The 22,963-nt window shown below is 39.1% G+C and overlaps 1 protein-coding gene across 2 annotated transcripts in view; it reads right to left on the bottom strand.

The window, feature by feature from the left end:
- The window catches only part of LOC134527576 (regulator of G-protein signaling 20), a 418,792-nt gene extending 397,366 nt beyond the window's left edge, over nucleotides 1-21,426 (bottom strand). For both annotated transcript variants that reach the window (XM_063360377.1, XM_063360378.1), the window contains exon 1: nucleotides 21,172-21,426. In XM_063360377.1, coding sequence (XP_063216447.1) covers nucleotides 21,172-21,214 — 43 coding nt within the window. In that variant the 5' untranslated portion in view covers nucleotides 21,215-21,426. The remainder of the gene's footprint in view (nucleotides 1-21,171) is intronic.
- Between the last annotated feature and the right edge of the window lie 1,537 nt (nucleotides 21,427-22,963).

Here is a 22,963-nt window from a genome sequence, read left to right as displayed (position 1 = left end):
AACAAGATCAGAATAGCAGGAGGATACCCGCGGTGCTTCGTCTCTAATGAATCAGGACACATCCAGTGGGACTGCCTGACATGCAAAGTGATCAGAATAGTTTGAAGACGCCCATTTGGCTTCGTTTGTAATGAACTAGGACACATCAAGAGGGACTACTCTATATACAATCTTATCAGAAGAGGAGGATACCCGCGGTACTACATCTGTAATGAACCTGGACACGTTCAGTGGGACTGCCCGACAAGCAACCAGATCATAAGGGTAGGGGAACTCCCGGGATGCTTTGTTCGTAATGAACCAGGACACATCTAGTGAAAATGCCTGACTCGCAGGAAAGCATCGCAGCAGAATGATTGTTGGATAGAACACAAGAATGGCCGAATTCACAGCATTGCCTATGCCCTCTCCCGAAGATCTTGCTAGGTAGACTGCAACAATTGCAATAGGACTGAGTAAAATGAGGGAATCGAAAATGTTCGGTAAACAATGATAACTAACTGGGAAGATAAATGGGATAATGCCAGCTTGAAAGCAGCGAAGCGGTAAGATCCTGGCCTGGTACCCATTATAAGCTGGCTAATGAATGGTATTGGACGTCCAGTATGGCATTAAATCTCCAGTGACCGAAGTGCTGTGAAATCTTGTAAATAACGCCAAATGTATTATTGTCTTTTTCGTGGGATTTGGTTACATTCACAGCCTCTAAAAATTCAAATCTATTGTTTGTGCAATTTTTTTATATGTATTGTTACGAAAAAAAATTTCTGTCAATCTTTCGTAGAATTTTTCAATTTAACTAACCAAAAATAAACATTATATCCGATTTTTTTTCTTGACTTGCATTTAAATCAACGAAAGAAAGAAATAATCTAGTCTTTATTTTCAATGTCGATTTAATATGTTTTGTGATTTTCAATAACTGTATTCTCAGCATTCAACTTTTAACTGACAATTGCGACAAAGCTACAAGTTATTCCTATGCATTAGACCCCTACAAAAATTCTCAAATAAATTACAAACCCTAAAATGTAACAGAAGATTAAAACAAAACATAGCTTTTAAATATGTGCCCAATCTTATACGAAACTCTCATGAAACATTTGTTAAGTCTGGGCTCAACTGCTACTAGCGCCGTTAGTTCGCAAGCCACCGCGCGCTTCACTAAGCGAACGGAGAACGAAAGTAAGTTGTAGACATATCTATATAACCGTGGTATAGTCTGATTCCCCTTTCATATCGCTATTGCGCCTGTGTTGCCATGCATTACCTTTGTAAATGGGTTTTGAATTGTTATTCCAAATTTGAATGTTCTTTGAAACAAGATTTGTATCGTAAAATTAAAAATAGTATTTCATTTAGCTCTCATCCCCAAATTTATCAAAATTGATAGAATAGTAAATAATTTATAAAGTAGAAGGCATACTGATTTTCAAACTTTCACATTTTTGTGTTAGTAGAATTGCGTTAATTGAATTCCAGCCACACAAACTTCAAGTCCAAATTATACAAATATTTTGCACATAGAAATCAGAAAAGTCAACGCTACATACAACAATAAACAAAAGAAAAAAAGCTAATACATAAAATTTTACCCTAAAAATTCTTAGGTATTTGATTTCAGATAAAAAAAATTGCATTTAAAGATAAAGACAATTCACATTATTCTAAGTTTTTTTTAATGTCTAAAATTCATAAGTTTTCGTTTAAAAAGATTAAAATTAGACACAAATATTGTAGACGTTATCACTACAGCGACTTATTAACATTCTGTTTCTAAGTATAGCGCTAAACAATGTTTCATTTCTACTTACGTGAATTCGGTGATGTATGCTCGATTATTCCTTACGGTGAAGATAAGAGAAAATATCTAAAGATTTGCACGTGTATTTCGAATAATGTGTGTTCAGGACTATCATAAATTCATTGTTTTTTTTTCTAAATTAATTCATTTTGACGAAAGCTTTCAGTAGTATGTAAATGGCGGTACTGGCACAGGGTCCAGGGGGTGGAGCCTGTGGGCACGACGGCCATCTTGGATTGTGACGTCACGGCGGCCATTTTTGACTCAAAATTCCTCAAAAATGACTCAAAAGGACTCAAAATTTCCCGTTTTCGAGGGAAAAATTCCCGTTTCGAAGGAAATTTTCCCGTTTTATTCCGTAAAAATCCCAGAGGCTAGAAATGTCCTAGAAGAGGCTTAAGCATCCTTAACTCAAGCCTCAGTTAAGACTATCAGGATGTGACCTTGACCTTTGACCTTGAACTTGACCCCGACGGCCATTTTGGATCCGCCATCTTGGATGACATAATTTTGTTTTCTCGTACATTCCGGCATTGTGTTATCCGTCATTTTGAATTATGACGTCACCGTTGCAATTTCCGTTACGGTCGCCATCTTTAACTTTTTTATTTATTATCCGATTTTAATGAATTTTTTTTAATTATAAAAAAATCATTTAATAAAATTTTAATAAAATTTTTTTTAAAAACATACATTAACAACACGAAGCTCGGAATCCTCGGTTCGAACCCGACGAGTGCAAAAAATAAAAATGACGACCGATCCTTCCTCAATGGTGACTGCAGGCAGACTGCTCCCCCACACCACTTTTTATCATTCATATATATATCGTCAGGTAACATGACGTCATGTCCGCCATCTTGTCTTCGATGCTGGAGACCGCCATCTTGTTTTCGTCGGCGAGAGTGCGCTGATAACATGTTAGTTTAGTTATTATCCGCTAGAGTGCAGTAATCAATTATTGCTGTGACACCCGCCATCTTTTCATTTGGCCGCCATCTTGGAATCGTGTAATTATTTAGCTAGGAATTCGGGAAAAATTCAAAAATTCATTAAATAAATCACTCATTAATTTACCTATTGAATAGTTACTTGGTTCGATCTAGGATTATGCAAAAAAAATTAAATATAACATCAATTTAACATAATAGTAACAGGTTCGAAGAATTAAACACCGCAAGTTCTTTTACAAACATAATATTTATTACATAATATTTATTACATAATTTCTATTCTACTACAGGATCACTTACGAAAGCTAGCAAATTTATAATCATTTAGTTCCGCAGCGGTGTGAAATGACTAATTCTTAGCTCCAATCGGTTTATACTAGACAGAGTCCAGCCAGAACCTTTACAGACATAGTCCTCCTCTTCTTGACAGAGTTTCTGGATACCGTTTTTAACAGTTTGCTTCACATCGTTAGAACTGTAAATTACTGCAGCCGATGTCTTGAATGCACACTTCTTCACTTCGTCATCGAACGCATATGGCTTTCCATATATACAGTCCAACCACAAGTTATATTTCAAAGGTCCGTTTGTTGCTACATCATCAGTAAGCTGATTGATTATCTTCTGTCTGATATCGTCAAGAAAATTACAAATGTCTTTCGACTCACCGAACGTATTTAGATAATAGTAGTCTTTCAACGTTCCACGAAATGCAGACTGCGCCAAGTAGAAGCCATTATCGTTCACTTGTAATGCTCCGAACACAGTCTTAGGTTTAGTTCCATGTTCAGACGTCATACCAATCGGTTGCTGGGCATCTGTTTTCTTGCTTGTACGCTCACGAGCCTTCAACCTAAACCGAGGAGTCGAAATGTCGGCAGGTAGTTCAGCAGGAGCACGGACTTCACCTTTACAGTTTTTCGCATGTCGTCGCAAATTATCAATTCGAGTAAACCATTCATGACACTCATCACAGCGAAACTTCATGCGAGAAGGATTCTTCTTGCATTTGCTCCTCTCATGTCTTCGTGCATCATGAGCAAATGCGAACGTCATATCACAGTAGCTGCAAGGATACCGGGGTGATGAAGACGAGCTTTTCAGACCCGATCCAGATACTGACGTTGCAGCAGTTGCACCATCTCCAGACATACTCTTATGCACATCAATGCACCGTTGTTGTATAGAAACCTTTACTTTCTGCCGAACAGCAGGACCTTTGCATCTCTTCATGTGCGTTTTCATATTATCTTGTCTTGCAAATTGCCTGTGACATTTCTTACAGCAAATCATTTTGCGATAAAGGTTCTTGGCACATTCTCTATTCTCATGTCGTCGAGCATTGCTGTTGTTTGAGAAAATCTTGTCGCAGTAACAGCACCGGTGTTCGCTAGTTGTTGAATCATCACCCATTGAAGTCTCCATTGATGGCGAAACAGCATCCGTTGAGGTTTCCTGTACAGCCAGCACTACCGGCATTAAAGTCTCTTCTGCTGGTGGTATCACATCTGTTGAAATCTCCTCCAATGTTGACGTCGTCGTTGTCAACGGGATCTGCACCTTCTCCATCGTAGCTGTCGTCAAGGTTCCCGTAGTCGACGGTACAACCTCCATCAAGTTCGACGTTAAAGACGGTAAAGATGCCATCGAGGTCTCAAGAACAGCTAATTGACACGACTTATGCACCAGAAGAAACAAACTAGACGATCCTTACACCACCGACGTCAGTAACAAACTGAGCGACCTGCTGTCTAGGACTCGCTTATATACATGCACCGTATGGAATAATACGCTAGTCAAATCAAGAACCATTTACAATAATACTAGAGTCAAAACAACATTAAAAATAGAAGGACCATCAACGAAAAGACAGCACATTTGGGAGCACCGACAACGAAAAGGCAGCACATTTGGAAGCACCGACAACGAAAAGGCAGCACATTTGGAAGCACCGACAACGAAAAGGCAGCACATTTGGAAGCACCGACACCGAAAAGGCAGCACATTTGGAAGCACCGACAACGAAAAGGCAGCACATTTGGAAGCCCCGACAACGAAAAGGCAGCACATTTGGAAGCACCGACAACGAAAAGGCAGCACATTTGGAAGCACCGACACCAAAAGGCAGCACATTTGGAAGCACCGACAACGAAAAGGCAGCACATTTGGAAGCACCGACAACGAAAAGGCAGCACATTTGGAAGCACCGACAACATAAAGGCAGAACATTTGGAAGCACCGACAACGAAAAGGCAGCACATTTGGGAGCACCGACATCGAAAAGGCAGCACATTTGGAAGCACCGACAACGAAAGGCAGCACATTTGGAAGCACCGACGACTAAAAGGCAGCGCATTTGGAAGCACCGACAACGAAAAGGCAGCACCATCATCAAAAAGGCCACACATTTGGCATTGGCTCCAATATTCATTGGCTCCAATATTCATTGGCTCCAATATTCATTGGCTCCAATATTCATTGGCTCCATTATTCATTGATTCCATCAATCTATTGATTCCATCAGTCTAGTGACTCCATCAGTCATTGGCTCCTACAGTCATTGGCTCCAACTGTCTTTTGTCTCACCAACTCCAAATAAATTTGGCTAGAATTCTACGAGTCTAAGAGACTATGAGGCCACAAGGCTACGGGTCTTAAAGGATCTAGCTGGTTACGAGTTATACATAGCTACGAGACTGCATGGCTAAAAGACCGCGTGGCTACGAAACTACATGTTCTTGAAGCTACAAGAATACAAGTCTACTCGGCTCCAACTACTCCAGCAGCATTATGTTATTATATTGCATGACTACTTGTTTACGTAGCTACAAGTCTACGAGGCTACTTGGCTACATAGCTACAATTATACGAGGTCCCAAGACATCATGACTACGCGACAACGAGCCATGAGGTTACGAGACTACACGACTACGAATCTTCAAGTTTACGAGGCTGCGAGGCTACAGAGCTACGAAGCTTCTAGAACATAAGTTTACGAGACTGCGAGGATACAGGACTACAAGTCTACACGAGTACTTGACTATGAAGCTACAAGTCTACATGGCACCAATTGCGACATCTGTCTTCGACTGAATTTTCTCTTTGGCTCCAACTGCTAAAGCAGCATTATGTTATAATCGTACAAGGCTACTTGACTACGAAGCTACAAGTCTACATGGCACCAATTGCGGCATCTGTCTTCGACTGAATTTTCTCTTTGGCTCCAACTGCTAAAGCAGCATTATGTTATAATATCACAAGGCTACTTGGTTACGAAGCTACACATCTACAAGGCTCCAATTATCGCATCTGTCTTCGTCGGCATTTTCTCTTTTGCTCCCACTGCTCCAACAGCATTATGTTATATGATTCCATGGATACTTTGTTACGTAGCTACAGGTTTTCAGATTTTTTTTACAGATTTTCTACGAGTGCTGCTGATTATTTGTGAGAAATCTATCTCTGCATGAAGGATATTTACTTAATGAGTCATGTCATTTTATTCAGAGTTACATTTAATTAGTGAATTTCTGCTAATAAATTGACACTAGCAATAATTTTACCAGGTGGAATTAAAGAAATAAACAACCATTACTCAGTCAAATAATATGCCATGAGACATCAGCGAAGCATTAACATGTAAGACGAACTTCCTTCTCCTTGATGTCTAGCGAAGCCCTCCTTCTTTTGCGATCGTTAGTGAGCATCCCGCATCCCACATAAAATAACTAATTAATATTTACCTGCAAGAAACACGTGGCTACATCTGTTGATGACTGCCAGAACTATTTGCAACAATTTGCTTTGCATTAGATAACCTAACTCTCACCACTGAATGGTGCTATTGTAATCAGTTAGAGTCATGTAGTCTTGTAGCCATGTAGCCTCGTGACCTGGAAGCTTTGTAGTCCTGTAGCCTCGCAGTCTCGTAACCTTGTGTTCTGGAAGCTTCGTAAACATGATGCATTGGAACCTCGTAGACCTGTAGCTACGTAACAAAGTATCCATGGAATCATATAACATAATGCTGTTGGAGCAGTGGGAGCAAAAGAGAAAATGCCGACGAAGACAGATGCGATAATTGGAGCCTTGTAGATGTGTAGCTTCGTAACCAAGTAGCCTTGTGATATTATAACATAATGCTGCTTTAGCAGTTGGAGCCAAAGAGAAAATTCAGTCGAAGACAGATGCCGCAATTGGTGCCATGTAGACTTGTAGCTTCGTAGTCAAGTAGCCTTGTACGATTATAACATAATGCTGCTTTAGCAGTTGGAGCCAAAGAGAAAATTCAGTCGAAGACAGATGTCGCAATTGGTGCCATGTAGACTTGTAGCTTCGTAGTCAAGTACTCGTGTAGACTTGTAGTCCTGTATCCTCGCAGTCTCGTAAACTTATGTTCTAGAAGCTTCGTAGCTCTGTAGCCTCGCAGCCTCGTAAACTTGAAGATTCGTAGTCGTGTAGTCTCGTAACCTCATGGCTCGTTGTCGCGTAGTCATGATGTCTTGGGACCTCGTATAATTGTAGCTATGTAGCCAAGTAGCCTCGTAGACTTGTAGCTACGTAAACAAGTAGTCATGCAATATAATAACATAATGCTGCTGGAGTAGTTGGAGCCGAGTAGACTTGTATTCTTGTAGCTTCAAGAACATGTAGTTTCGTAGCCACGCGGTCTTTTAGCCATGCAGTCTCGTAGCTATGTATAACTCGTAACCAGCTAGATCCTTTAAGACCCGTAGCCTTGTGGCCTCATAGTCTCTTAGACTCGTAGAATTCTAGCCAAATTTATTTGGAGTTGGTGAGACAAAAGACAGTTGGAGCCAATGACTGTAGGAGCCAATGATTGTAGGAGCCAATGACTGATGGAGTCACTAGACTGATGGAATCAATAGATTGATGGAATCAATGAATAATGGAGCCAATGAATATTGGAGCCAATGAATATTGGAGCCAATGAATATTGGAGCCAATGAATATTGGAGCCAATGAATATTGGAGCCAATGACAAATGTGTGGCCTTTTTGATGATGGTGCTGCCTTTTCGTTGTCGGTGCTTCCAAATGCGCTGCCTTTTAGTCGTCGGTGCTTCCAAATGTGCTGCCTTTCGTTGTCGGTGCTTCCAAATGTGCTGCCTTTTCGATGTCGGTGCTCCCAAATGTGCTGCCTTTTCGATGTCGGTGTTTCCAAATGTTCTGCCTTTATGTTGTCGGTGCTTCCAAATGTGCTGCCTTTTCGTTGTCGGTGCTTCCAAATGTGCTGCCTTTTCGTTGTCGGTGCTTCCAAATGTGCTGCCTTTTCGTTGTCGGTGCTTCCAAATGTGCTGCCTTTTTGGTGTCGGTGCTTCCAAATGTGCTGCCTTTTCGTTGTCGGTGCTTCCAAATGTGCTGCCTTTTCGTTGTCGGTGCTTCCAAATGTGCTGCCTTTTCGGTGTCGGTGCTTCCAAATGTGCTGCCTTTTCGTTGTCGGTGCTTCCAAATGTGCTGCCTTTTCGTTGTCGGTGCTTCCAAATGTGCTGCCTTTTCGTTGTCGGTGCTTCCAAATGTGCTGCCTTTTCGTTGTCGGTGCTTCCAAATGTGCTGTCTTTTCGTTGATGGTCCTTCTATTTTTAATGTTGTTTTGACTCTAGTATTATTGTAAATGGTTCTTGATTTGACTAGCGTATTATTCCATACGGTGCATGTATATAAGCGAGTCCTAGACAGCAGGTCGCTCAGTTTGTTACTGACGTCGGTGGTGTAAGGATCGTCTAGTTTGTTTCTTCTGGTGCATAAGTCGTGTCAATTAGCTGTTCTTGAGACCTCGATGGCATTTTTACCGTCTTTAACGTCGAATTTAATGGAGGTTGTACCGTCGACTACGGGAAGCTTGACGACAGCTACGATGGAGAAGGTGCAGATCCCGTTGACAACGACGACGTCAACATTGGAGGAGATTTCAACAGATGTGATACCACCAGCAGAAGAGACTTTAATGCCGGTAGTGCTGGCTGTACAGGAAACCTCAACGGATGCTGTTTCGCCATCAATGGAGACTTCAATGGGTGATGATTCAACAACTAGCGAACACCGGTGCTGTTACTGCGACAAGATTTTCTCAAACAACAGCAATGCTCGACGACATGAGAATAGAGAATGTGCCAAGAACCTTTATCGCAAAATGATTGGCTGTAAGAAATGTCACAGGCAATTTGCAAGACAAGATAATATGAAAACGCACATGAAGAGATGCAAAGGTCCTGCTGTTCGGCAGAAAGTAAAGGTTTCTATACAACAACGGTGCATTGATGTGCATAAGAGTATGTCTGGAGATGGTGCAACTGCTGCAACGTCAGTATCTGGATCGGGTCTGAAAGGCTCGTCTTCATCACCCCGGTATCCTTGCAGCTACTGTGATATGACGTTCGCATTTGCTCATGATGCACGAAGACATGAGAGGAGCAAATGCAAGAAGAATCCTTCTCGCATGAAGTTTCGCTGTGATGAGTGTCATGAATGGTTTACTCGAATTGATAATTTGCGACGACATGCGAAAAACTGTAAAGGTGAAGTCCGTGCTCCTGCTGAACTACCTGCCGACATTTCGACTCCTCGGTTTAGGTTGAAGGCTCGTGAGCGTACAAGCAAGAAAACAGATGCCCAGCAACCGATTGGTATGACGTCTGAACATGGAAATAAACCTAAGACTGTGTTCGGAGCATTACAAGTGAACGATAATGGCTTCTACTTGGCGCAGTCTGCATTTCGTGGAACGTTGAAAGACTACTATTATCTAAATACGTTCGGTGAGTCGAAAGACATTTGTAATTTTCTTGACGATATCAGACAGAAGATAATCAATCAGCTTACTGATGATGTAGCAACAAACGGACCTTTGAAATATAACTTGTGGTTGGACTGTATATATGGAAAGCCATATGCGTTCGATGACGAAGTGAAGAAGTGTGCATTCAAGACATCGGCTGCAGTAATTTACAGTTCTAACGATGTGAAGCAAACTGTTAAAAACGGTATCCAGAAACTCTGTCAAGAAGAGGAGGACTATGTCTGTAAAGGTTCTGGCTGGACTCTGTCTAGTATAAACCGATTGGAGCTAAGAATTAGTCATTTCACACCGCTGCGGAACTAAATGATTATAAATTTGCTAGCTTTCGTAAGTGATCCTGTAGTAGAATAGAAATTATGTAATAAATATTATGTAATAAATATTATGTTTGTAAAAGAACTTGCGGTGTTTAATTCCTCGAACCTGTTACTATTATGTTAAATTGATGTTATATTTAATTTTTTTTGCATAATCCTAGATCGAACCAAGTAACTATTCAATAGGTAAATTAATGAGTGATTTATTTAATGAATTTTTGAATTTTTCCCGAATTCCTAGCTAAATAATTACACGATTCCAAGATGGCGGCCAAATGACAAGATGGCGGGTGTCACAGCAATAATTGATTACTGCACTCTAGCGGATAATAACTAAACTAACATGTTATCAGCGCACTCTCGCCGACGAAAACAAGATGGCGGTCTCCAGCATCGAAGACAAGATGGCGGACATGACGTCATGTTACCTGACGATATATATATGAATGATAAAAAGTGGTGTGGGGGAGCAGTCTGCCTGCAGTCACCATTGAGGAAGGATCGGTCGTCATTTTTATTTTTTGCACTCGTCGGGTTCGAACCGAGGATTCCGAGCTTCGTGTTGTTAATGTATGTTTTTAAAAAAAATTTTATTAAAATTTTATTAAATGATTTTTTTATAATTAAAAAAAATTCATTAAAATCGGATAATAAATAAACAAGTTAAAGATGGCGACCGTAACGGAAATTGCAACGGTGACGTCATAATTCAAAATGACGGATAACACAATGCCGGAATGTACGAGAAAACAAAATTACGTCATCCAAGATGGCGGATCCAAAATGGCCGTCGGGGTCAAGTTCAAGGTCAAAGGTCAAGGTCACATCCTGATAGAGTCTTAACTGAGGCTTGAGTTAAGGATGCTTAAGCCTCTTCTAGGACATTTCTAGCCTCTGGGATTTTTACGGAATAAAACGGGAAATTTTCCCTCGAAACGGGAATTTTTCCCTCGAAAACGGGAAATTTTGAGTCATTTTGAGTCATTTTTGAGGAATTTTGGGTCAAAAATGGCCGCCGTGACGTCACAATCCAAGATGGCCGTCGTGCCCACAGGCTCCACCCCCTGGACCCTGTGCCAGTACCGCCATTTACATACTACTGCTTTTCAAAATATATTGTATACTAGTGTTAAATATGATGGCCAGCACATAACCAAACTTTAAATGTAAAACAAATAAAGTACTGACTGTAACTTGCAGGAATTGTTCAAATTTGTATACTTAACATACATTTCTGAGTATAATCACAGTTATTCCGCGGATCCATCGGGTAGCAAAGTACACTTGAAGCACATATACATCTGCTTCACGTTGGTGATTACACTACCCGCCATTGACGACCCTGAACCATTTGTAAACAAGGAGAAGTGATAACCCAATCGCATGTAGCACGCCAAAGGATGTGAGCTTATTATTGAACAATGATCACCTTCAAAATAATTGACTACTGATGTAAGGACAATTTTGAGTCTTTAGTTATTACTATTAATGTTGTAACTAATGAAGTAACGCCATCTCTATCGTCCAGACACCAAGCGCGAAGAGGCGCCGAGAGTGGAGCACATGCGAGCACGTGGTCGCTGACGTCAGAGAGGACGTCACGTGGCGCGCACGTGGCGCCGACGCAGCGTGAAGGGCGTTAGGGGCGACACTGACTCGTGCCTCACACGCCTCTTCGCCTCTAAGCGCCGGACTGACGTGCACTCTTCCCGGTGGTAACTTTAGGCGATGACCTTGCACTCACAGGACTTTTACAAAAGATTCGTTTGGAAACCATTTGCCAACTTTGTATCTTTGTACAACAAACACATGGCTATGGTTATTTTTTCATACATAAAATAATTTTTTTGAGATTATACTGATTATTTCTTACGAAAATTGGCGAACAAGTTTATATTTTTATTGATGTTTTATTGTAATATAATTATTAAAATTATATGAAATATAATATAGTATTCAAATATTACAGTTTAATTTGTTGTATCATGCTTATAATGTGCGCAGTTAATACTGAAAAGCTATTCAGGGAACGGTTTACAAATAACTTTAACTATTGGAGGTACTGAGACAACACAAAGAATCCGAACTCAGTATTTTTACTGATACAGTTGTTTTAATGTAAATGTACAAATTTACAAGTATCTGTAAGTTTACATGAATATTTATTTTCTATTTACCAAAAAAAATTATAGTGTTCCCTGTGTTACTTACAATTTACGTACCCGTTTAAGCATTATTAGGTAGTATTCCGAAAAATAGATATTAAAAAATAAACTATTAACCCAAACTTCTACTGTAGAGTGAAACGGAGCTTAAAAGTTAATTTGTAAACATATGCTTTATAAAATCAAGAAAGGTTTTAAAATGGCGTTTTATAGCGTTTTTCGACAACCCAGCTTTGAGGTTAATTCTTGAGTTTTTTTGTGGAGCCAGGCCGTACTGTTTGATCCCATACATCGAGAGAATTTTTTGTTAAGGGAACCAAACTTCCATGCCCACAAAATAAACAGGATGTCCACAAAAGAATGGCCCAAATTCAATGGTATATTATAAGAGTTTAATTAAAACTTTTTACGACAAATTTTACATTAAATTGAAGATAAACTATCCTAGTTTTTTTTTCACAAATGTTAAATATGTGCACATTTAGTTATACGGCACACATCCAACCTAAAGTTCAATTCTTCCCACACTTTGGCTAACACTTCCGGAGTAATGGAAGTAATAGCCTCTTCAATTCTGTATCTCTGGCAAATCATTGGGTAGCGGAGGAACGTAGACACGATCTAGTATGAAGCCCCGAAGGGTAAAAACATGGTGTTATGTCAGGTGAACGTGGAGGCCAGCGAAAAAGAGCTGGGTCGTCTAGACCATTACCCATTACGACAAATCCAAAGGTCATGGACTTCAACGCTTAAACACACTCGTACAAAGAGATTCCAATGGGAAAGCTCCAGCTTGCTACCAAATAAAGTTTACAGGTTCACCCTCTACTAATTGGGGAAAGAGCCATTATTTCGCACTGCGAGAGAGAAAACCAAACACCTGTATTCACGCATGAGCTTATTAAAACTGATTTGAGTTACTCTTTAATTGTAACATTGGACCAACACTTTACCACGCTTACAGTTGATACTATTAAACTTTATAACTGGGTAATTCTTTTATAGACGTTCTGTATATGGTGAAAACTGTGTTTGACGCAAGTTTTTAATGTCAATATTCATATGAAAACACTACAGGTATATTCGGTATCGTGTAACTTTAATTAAATTTGTCACTTCTCTAAAGAAATTCAAATATATTTTGTATCCTTTTTCTAACATTATTGTTTTCAAACAACTTCATGCGATTGTCAGTGTTCGTAAACAAACATCAAATGTTGTTTTGCAATTGACAGTTCGAAAATTAGTTACACTATACTGTTTTCCTAATCTGTCACATTTGAAACGATTTGCATGCGATAGACTTCAGCATTTATTTCACTATTCTGTTTGTTGGAATTATTGTTAATGTGGAGCAAATATTATCAGACGATTCATGGAGGAGTAATGGTATCTAAGTTATCTCTTTCCCGTTGGCATATTCAAGTTAAGTGTGGCTCTCCAACCGCATTATATATACTTATATCTATATATATTTAATATAATTTAAAGTTTTTTAACTTCGACGCAACGTATCAAAAACAATTTTATTTAATTATTTAATTAGATGGATAAATATAAATCTCCTTGTCTAATTGTAGCTTAAAGATTTAATTTTCTTACAAAATACAAATGCCTATCATCACTGAGGATGTCTCTACATACGGAAATAGTCATCGCATGGTTTGTTGTTACAATACGACTGATACTAGAACTCACTGAGTTGTTATAGATAAATAATGAATTAGAATGCTTTTTAATTGGATTATCCTATTTCCTTTAGTGAAGTGTGGTAATTGCTCCTTTGTAAACCTGTTACAGACTTAAGTTGTTTTTCTTCCTCCGCTAATTTTTCTCGCTGTAAACGATCAATAATCCTTACTATATGCTCAAGTAAACATTACTGCAATAACATGTATCAAAGAACTGTGTTTCTTGTAAACATTTATCTACATTACTATTAATTAAATCAGCAACTGCATCATACAATTGCCATTTCTTTTTTTCTGCTCGCAACTGTAGCCCGCGCTCCACCAATAATCTCGCCCACTCAGGGAAAAGCCCATAGACTATAGAAATTATTTAGAACGATCCTTTTCCTCAGCGTTTGAGGCCATCATTGGCTTACGGTCCTCAGTCAGACCTGCCTCGTTCAACTGCTGGGAAAATTGCCGCGTGCGTTTGTTTTTAAGTTACTCTAATATTTAGGAACTGGGAATATTCGCGCGTAGGTACAATGACCTCCAGGATGTACACATGACCCTCTGCATGCTCGGGCAAACGTCACCTGCTCATTAGCTGCTGATTTGTGAGGCGTCTCAACTGTAGCTTGTGGTTCGGTACTTGTTTGACTGAGGGTCTCTATTTTGCCCAGATTCCTCTAGATTATCAGCTAGCCAATAGCGGAAGAAGCACAAAGTTATAATTATTTCAAATTATCACTTCATGGATACGCGAATGTTTTCGGTCTCTACTAATATTGTATTATAAATATAAAACGAGCAGAAGTAATTTGACTAAATCACATATAAAAATGTATTAGCAAGGAAATATAACATATTACTGCATTGCAACTATTAAATACAAAATAAAGCAAAAAAAACTTAATTTATCGACGACATGCAAACGGTATTTCACGTTTAAACATTTTTTTTAGAGTCCGATTGGCGAATAAAGTCATTGGAAAAATCGAAGACTTAAATAGCGTGACTTTACAATTGTCTTAATGCGTATGCGTATAGTGTGATTATTGCGTCCTGACCAAAAATATCTGATGTATTTCAAGATCCAACTACTTCAAATTAAAGACACATAAAGTCGCCAACCCAACGCCGCATAAACAAATCTGCTCCAATTGGTTCTCGGTAACCTGATAAATTTATTTAAATTTAACGTTTTAATTTTTGCAATTGTGAAGTTACACATTCTTAACTTAACCTTACGAAGTCATTGCATATCGCTCCGTAAGACATAAATCGGCGGTAACTATCATAAAGACACACATGTATAAAGATTTCAGGCCTAAAGATGTTGCTCAGTGTACTCCGAATGTTAACACGGTGCAGTCTGAGTGTGATCTGTAAGTTCAGAGTTAATCTGTAGATAAGCCCGGACATGGCAATCGCGATGACACCCATAACGGTCGCGTAGCCAATTCCACAACGCTACACTGTAATTATGTTTGTAAATGGAACAACAATATTCATGTAAAATTACAGATATTTGTAAATTTTACGTTAACATTAAAAAAACAGTATCAGTATAGAACAATTTTCACAGTAATGTTGGGTTCGTATTCTTACCCGGAAATTTATTCTTTGTGTTTTCCCAGTACCTCTAATAGTTAAGAGTTATTTTTAAACCGTTCACTGAATAGCTTTCCATTATTAACGCCGCACATAGATAATAAGCATGATACTACAAATTAAAGTGAAATTATTAAACATTCGATTATCTTTCAATAAAACATTAATCAAAATATAAAATTATGCGCCAATTTTTGTAAGAAATACTCAGTATTATCTCGAAAAACTTTTTCATATATGCAAAAATAAACATAACCATGTGTTGTACAAAGTGGTATTACAAACTATATCTTGGCAACTGGCTTCCAAATGAATCTTTTGTAAAAGTATAAATTTTTTTTGTTGCTGTTTAAGCTACCCGCGTTGCTTGAGTCTATGTCATGTACACTCGTCTCGAATTCGAAAGTTCTCAATCGTAGTACCAGTGAGTACCCATTTCCCATCTGTCTCTTGCAAAGCATCACATGTTGTTTGTTTACGACATGAAGTTGTTTACAAACACTGTGATGTGAGTGATGTGGCACGGACGATAAAGCCGGAATTGCAAACCACGGAAGGAATTCAATGACGCAATAGCGTAATACGCAGTCAATCAAGAAAATCATGGTAATTTATACGTACGCAAGTCGCAAGACGCACCAAACCCGACAACTTGAAACTGTAAAACAGTTGGAAACTAATGTCTTCCCCGAGCTTCTTTCGTTCATTCATGTTTTTTTTTAAAGGAACCATGTGAAATTTTCAATAATATTTTTTCAAGCGTTCTTTTCTTTTACTTTGGGAAATGTTACAAGTGAAAACGCATGTCAAAAATTATAAAAAAAGTCGTGGTCTTCTATGCACATAACCTCTGCGTCTTTAAAAGTTTTCGGAACACTTCACGGTCAATATGGCCGTCGGAAGCTGAGGCCAAAACGCAAGAAATTTGGAAGTTGAAGAATGCTTTTGTTGCGTTATTGGGCCTTTGCGTAGTTTATAAACCCGTACTCTAAAATGATGTTGCTGAACATTTTGCGTTTTGTGTTTCTTTAGTTTTTGTATTTATTTCGTTTTTTTATGAACCCGGCCTAACCCTCGACGACGCCGGATGTCAAAGAACCTATCACCTCGCAGCAGTCTGAAGGCCGGGCCGCTAGTGTACGGTCTGGTGATGTGAGGTATGCTGTGCGGGTGGTATGCTGAAGTCCCGCAGGCGCGGCGCCACACTTGCAGGAGACAAACGCCTAGTGAAATGTAAATGTGGTCGTTGAATAGACTATTTGGTCATTAAAAATTGTGATTCATTTATACTGACCACTAAAATATAAACTCTGGAATTTTTTTAGTTACAAGAATTTTAAGTTTTGAATAGCTTTCTTCGTGGCATTGTGGCAATGGTTTTGTACGAATGGTTGATTTGAAACTGTGGACACCTAGATAACATGCTGTCAGTTCGTACTAGGATCGAAAAACAATTTGACGCTTAAAGTTTCAAACATCAATTAATAACACTTATAGACATGAAGACCATTTAGGATCATTCGTCCATAGTTATATTATGAATTCAATTAAAATAATGGTAAAAATATAAAATTACAGATGCAATATAATTAAGAAAATTACCCCTTTAACGGCCCTACTTACCTTAACACTTAGGCGTGATTCTAGATGGGGAGTTAAATTTTAAATACTGTTTGGTGCTATTTAAGCACTTTTACGATATAATTTTCAAACAAAACTCATAATATGCATTACAAAGAAAAGAGAATTGCTTTAAAACCAAAAGTATTTTAAAAGTAATGGTAGGTTTGTAATTTTTTGTTTTCAATTTTTTAACACTATAAGAACACTCATAATTTTATCTCTACAATAACTTATTTCTGCTTATTCTAAAATAATGTTCTTTTTTATGCAATGCACGTTGTGGTTTACGTTGGAAAAGGACGTGAAAATATCGTAATTGCGCTAGATAGTATTCAACGTGTAATAAACTATCGGAGCTAACGACTTTGTTTCTATGTAGACAGGTACTAAATTGTGCAATAATCCTTTTAGTGATTTTTAAATTTTAAACTGTTTCAAATAAGACTTGATGTGCAAACTTGCTATATCAAGCTTGATTTAAGCTAGTTTCAAGCTTAACTCGATACTTACGGCATAGACTTGAATCCGAAAGTTTGCAAAAAGCCTAAATAGGGCCCAGCCAAGCTTTTATATGCTTGATTTAAGCCTAAGTCCAGCTTGCTACAAACTTATCCTAGCTTGATTGTAGCTCGTTAGCTTGTACACTGTTAAAAATTTTAACCTTAATTTTGCGAAGAAAACTTGTTCGTTCGTGCTATTTATTCATTATTCAAGAACGTAAGTTTTCGACATACAAAGAAAACCTATCAGGGGCTACGAAAACACAATGGCTGGACCAATAGTAACAGCCAAGCTTTCAACATATCTACCGATTTCTCCCCTCTCCTACGCCTCCTTTTATTTTCACATAATCACTTTCCTCTTGAAGGAGGAGATAACGTTACCCAAGAGTTATGTTGTTGACGTAGGGAAACGTCCCCCTCCCCCCCCCCTCAAATCACACCACCAAGGGGTTGAGAGGCAAGGCGTCAAAGCCCCCAATTTTGCCCGGTATAGGGAAAACCTACATATTTCATACTCCCGTAAGCCCAAGGCTTAGTACAAGTATACCATAATTATGTTGCCGTGTTTAAAAATCATTGAATGCGTGCGACAATCTTGGTGCATCTTTTATGAATTATTGTGTGCGTACCATATTTTTGTCGTGCACGTACAATGTATTTTTTTTTATCATCGTACATATTTCCATTGTCCGATAGACAGTTATCATTAATTTTTTTTTCAAATAGTATGTTACATGTTCCTTGGAAACTTATTAGGTCGCGTTCTGCTGGGATTTGGGGAAGGGGATTTTTTCCCGTCTGATTGGTTAGAGCCCTGTGGAGCCTTTTTATCGAAGATCTGTCAGCTCCCTAAACGTAACATGTTACTTGATATCAACTTACATGTTCAATTATTTAAATATATATTTATATGAAATTATGTGAAATATATATTAAGATTTTGGAATTGCATCGGTGATATGGTTACCTGACTTAATGGGTCGTAGCATCCAATAGAAGATAATTTCCAGAGTTTTCACATCTAGGAAACGCCTAAAAATAAGGAATTTAAAAATTCACGGGGTCAAAGATCTTGAGGATAGACTCCACAGTTCTTGTATACTCAGGAAAATGTCACCCGCCGGTATAACACTGTCTTGTTAAACGTTCCAACGTAGCAGCCTCTGGTTCGATACAGCTTTGGTTTAGGGTTCCTCATTGGCCAAGAGTCTTCCAGGTGTTTTGTGAGTCTATATCAGTATCAGAAGCTGCACTAATAACAGCTATTTGAAATTTAGCTAAATGCGAAATTCATCCGCGAAATGTTCCGGTCTATACTCATAGATTTGCCCACGGGGTCCATTTTCGAAATATTTCTTCGTCATTATCTGAAGTTGGTAAAATAAAAAAACTGAAAATATAACGTTACGGGTGAAAGCCGAATCTGAAATCGCGTATTTCTTGGTGAAGAACACGGGTTTGTACGTCAGGGCTTGTTGTTTTCACCGTAAATATTGTTAGTATTGCTCCACTAATTTAAACATGTGAATTATATTTAGTGAGCAAATATTATGTTCGATTAAAAATCAGGGCCCACAGGAAAAATTATCAAAGCGATGTCGCGTCAGGACGTGTTCGTGTGTTTTGTTTCGCGTTGCGGTTTCCGGCGGACGTTCGAATCTGGCGGGATGCGCTGCAGAACAGAAAACATCGCACGTTCGCTGACCTACAGGATAGACTCCACAGTCCTCTGTGCACTCGGGCTGGCGCAGTGCGTTCGCTGGCTGGCAGGGTTTTATTTTCTTTGGCACAGAGAATCTTGCGTACGGGCTTTGTGGTCAATCGAATACGCAGTGATGTGAATCACATGCACAGGTGTTTGAATTTCATCCTGTCATGAAACATAACCGCGAGAAACTACAAAATTAAATGTTTCCCTGCCTCTCTTAAGGTTCAAGCTTACACGCGATGTTAGTTATTTCATTGCTGGTGAAATTGACCATGGTTAGAGATTGGAAAAATTCGTGTATTCTATAATCTCTAAGATAGACTCCACAGTTTTTCGGTACACTTGGACAAATTTCCATTACTGATCGGCTGCTGACTTGTTAGTAGTTCTAATGTACTAGTCTGTGATTTAATATTTCTTCTATTGAGGGTTTCTCATTGGCCGAAAGTACTCCTGATAAATTGTTAGCCAGTATGCGGCCCAAAGGTTTATTTTAGCTTGTCACAAAATGAATCCATGAATTTTTCCTGTCTCTAACCATTATCTATTATGTATATATGCATAAACAAGTTGAGTCTGAATTCAACCGAAAATCTTCTGCTACAGGTCCCTCACGACAAAATAAGTTGAAAACATCAATACGTCTTGTGGTCTAAAGAGTTTCCCAAGGCCGATATACTTCTTTGAAGTTGAGACTGAATAACGATTTTATTGTAAAAGATGGAGAATGTATTTAATATGGAACATTGAGAGTCTGTATTGTGTTTAATTGAATTAAGTTCTACAACCAATGCGAACTTTGATGCTGTAGCAAAATAACTTCATTGAAATAATTGGGTGTAACACCTTTATTATCCTCACATTTTTGTGGCTTGTTAGTACCTTACAATTATTTAAATTAAATAATTTTGCTAAGGGAACCAAATTCGCAGTGGTTGTAGAACTTCGTTCAATTAAAAATAATACAGACGTTCAGTGGTCTATCTTAAATGCTTTCTCTATTATTTACAACAAAAATGTGGCTCAGCCCCAACTTCAAAGACGTACACCAGACTGGGGAAGCTCTTTAGACCACAAGACGTATAGATGTTTTGAACTTAGTTTGTCATGATGAACCTGTAACCGATGTTTTTCGGTGAATTCAGAATCAGTATGCATATATGAGTTTCCGTTTGATTTTTTTATACTTACAAATCTACATTTTTAGTCCAATTTTGATGACATTTTGCACACTTAGCCTTCCAAACAAGAGAAAGGTTACTTTCTGTATGAGATTCCGAAAAACCACAACCACCCCCTTTAACATAATTTGTGTTCTTTTTTATTAACTTTCGCTATTGCATTGTTGACAATTGCAATTGTACTGTTTATGCTTTATTCACATTCACATTCGGATTATAAATTATAATATTATGATAAATGAAATATGCGACACAGAATAAACTAATATTTAATAGTAAAATTAGTCTCTTCTAGATACGTAAAACAAGACATCCCCGGGTACTTTAGCTAGTATATGTTAACTAGTTAGTTACTTTAGCTAGTAAATTATAACTAGTTAGTTGTATGGTGCCTAATGTTCCCGTTGAAAAAGATGACTATAATAGCCTAAATACTTTAATTTAATAAACATGAAATACTAATTAAAAATTAAATTCCTTTTAATATTGTGCAAATGAAAATTATTTATCATAAGTACATATCTATGTACGAAATTATAAAACAAAATTTGACAAAAATTGGTCATTGGAGCCGAGCGTTTTTCCAGTCCTTAATAATGATCACTCGCAGGACATTTTAAAGTCTAGTCAGTATCTTGATGAGCTACAGGGATTTTCTTAGCGTGAAAGAGCGAAAGAGAAGACAGCGACCAGCCAACATGGCGTGTGGGGTCTGAGCTAAGCGATTGGCGTGCGACAAACTGCGCGGCCTTGGCGACCGGCGGAGATAAGCCCTCTCCAGAGAGAGAGAAGGCTGGTCTACGCTCTCTCTCACCTTGCGGCAGTCCCATGAAGAGGCCTATCCTCGTGGCGTCCATAATCCATGACCTCCGCAGCTCCGCATGTCTCCCCTCCCCCCTTGCAGGCGGCGAGAAGCGCTAATCCTTCACGGGCGCATCGTCCCTCCGCCCCCCGCTCTTCCCGGCGGTCCACTCGCCAAACTCGACGCGGTACGCGCGCGGGCAAAAAAAAACACACGACGCCCAAGCGACGGACGCCTCTCCTCAAACACCCCCCGCGCGCACGGGCGTCGCTCGGCGCACTGCCGCCTCGGGTCGATTGGCGGCGTCTCCGCGCGCGGCGCTGCGCTCTGGCGGCCGCGCCCGAAACTAGGCGCCCCTCCCCTTCTCCTCTCCCGCCGCCCCTCCACGGCCCGCAGCGTCCTGGGCGCTCAAAGACTAACGATTAGTGACCTGCAAAATTCACGCATATCATCCACATTACAGACGTCTGTGCAGTTGACTGTCCCTCCTCGTTGGAGCTCGGGTTATTTGACACGACCTGGAGGACTATGACCGTGTTTAGAAACTACACAAAAGACGCAACGTTGCAAAAAGACTGTCGTTCATGAAGCACGAGAGTAGAAAGATGTCAACAACCCTACAACTGGAAATTGTGAAACAGATAACTGATTTCTTCCCCAGTCTTTGTTTAATTCGTTCATTATTAATAATTTGATTACTAAGTGGTTTTTTAACAGTGTGAAATTTTAAAAAGTGAAGACGCGATGTATATATAAAAATCAACATCGTGACCTTTAATGTTCACAATTTCCGCGCCTTTAAATAAATGTCGCAACACTTTATTTTAAATATGAAAGGTTAAAACGCAAACTGAAAAGCAAGCAGTTGAATGCTGCCGATGCTTACGTTGCGATATTGATTCTTGCGTATTTTATAAACAAGCATTTAAAACAGTCGTTGTTGAACTTTTTGCATCTTGCGTTTCTTACGTTCTGGCGTTTCTTGAGTAGTTTATAAACCCGGCCTAAAAAACAATGACAAACGCCTAAAAAAATCATACTGACGAATCATGATCGACCCGAAGAGAAGGTGTGTGATTCAGCAGCCAATCATCGCGTGGCGTTGAATTGTTCACGCACACATTTGTGGATTCCAGACTGGCACTATAAAAAAACTCTATTTTTGCAAGTTAACACTAATAATTAAAGACCGGAAAAATTCGCGGATTCATTTCGTGGTATGCTAAAATTTAAATAATTATACCTTTGTGCTTCGTCTGCTATTGGTTCACTGTTAATCTGGAGGAATCTTGACCAAATAGAAACTTTGAATCAAACAAGTGTCGAATAACAAGTTACCCAGTTAAGAGGACTCACAAGCCAGCGGCCAATGAAAAGGAGACGCTTGCCCGGGTATGCAGAGAATCGTGAAGTCTATCATGGAGGTCACTGAAAAAACGAAAATTTTCCCAGTCCCTACTAATATTATGATTAAAGTTTAGAAAAATTCGCGGGTTCAATGACCTTCACGGTAGACTCCAAGATCCTCTGCACACTCGGGGAACGTCGCCTGTTCATTGGCTGCTGACTTGTGGGCTTCTCAACTGGGTGACGTGAGTCCACACTTCTTTGATTCACGTTTTCTAACTGATTAACAGTAAACCAATAGCAGAATAATCAAAATGTGTAATTATTAGAGACCGGAAAAATTCGCGATTTCATATACCTATAGGATAGACTCTAAGATCCTCTATGCACTCGTACAAATTACATCTGCTCATTGGTCATTGACCCGTATTATCTGTTAACTGAGAAGGCTCGTGAT

The sequence above is a fragment of the Bacillus rossius genome, chromosome 1, assembly GCF_032445375.1.
Source record: "Bacillus rossius redtenbacheri isolate Brsri chromosome 1, Brsri_v3, whole genome shotgun sequence".
NCBI lineage: Eukaryota > Metazoa > Arthropoda > Insecta > Phasmatodea > Bacillidae > Bacillus > Bacillus rossius.
This window is presented reverse-complemented; position numbering and strand designations above follow the sequence as displayed.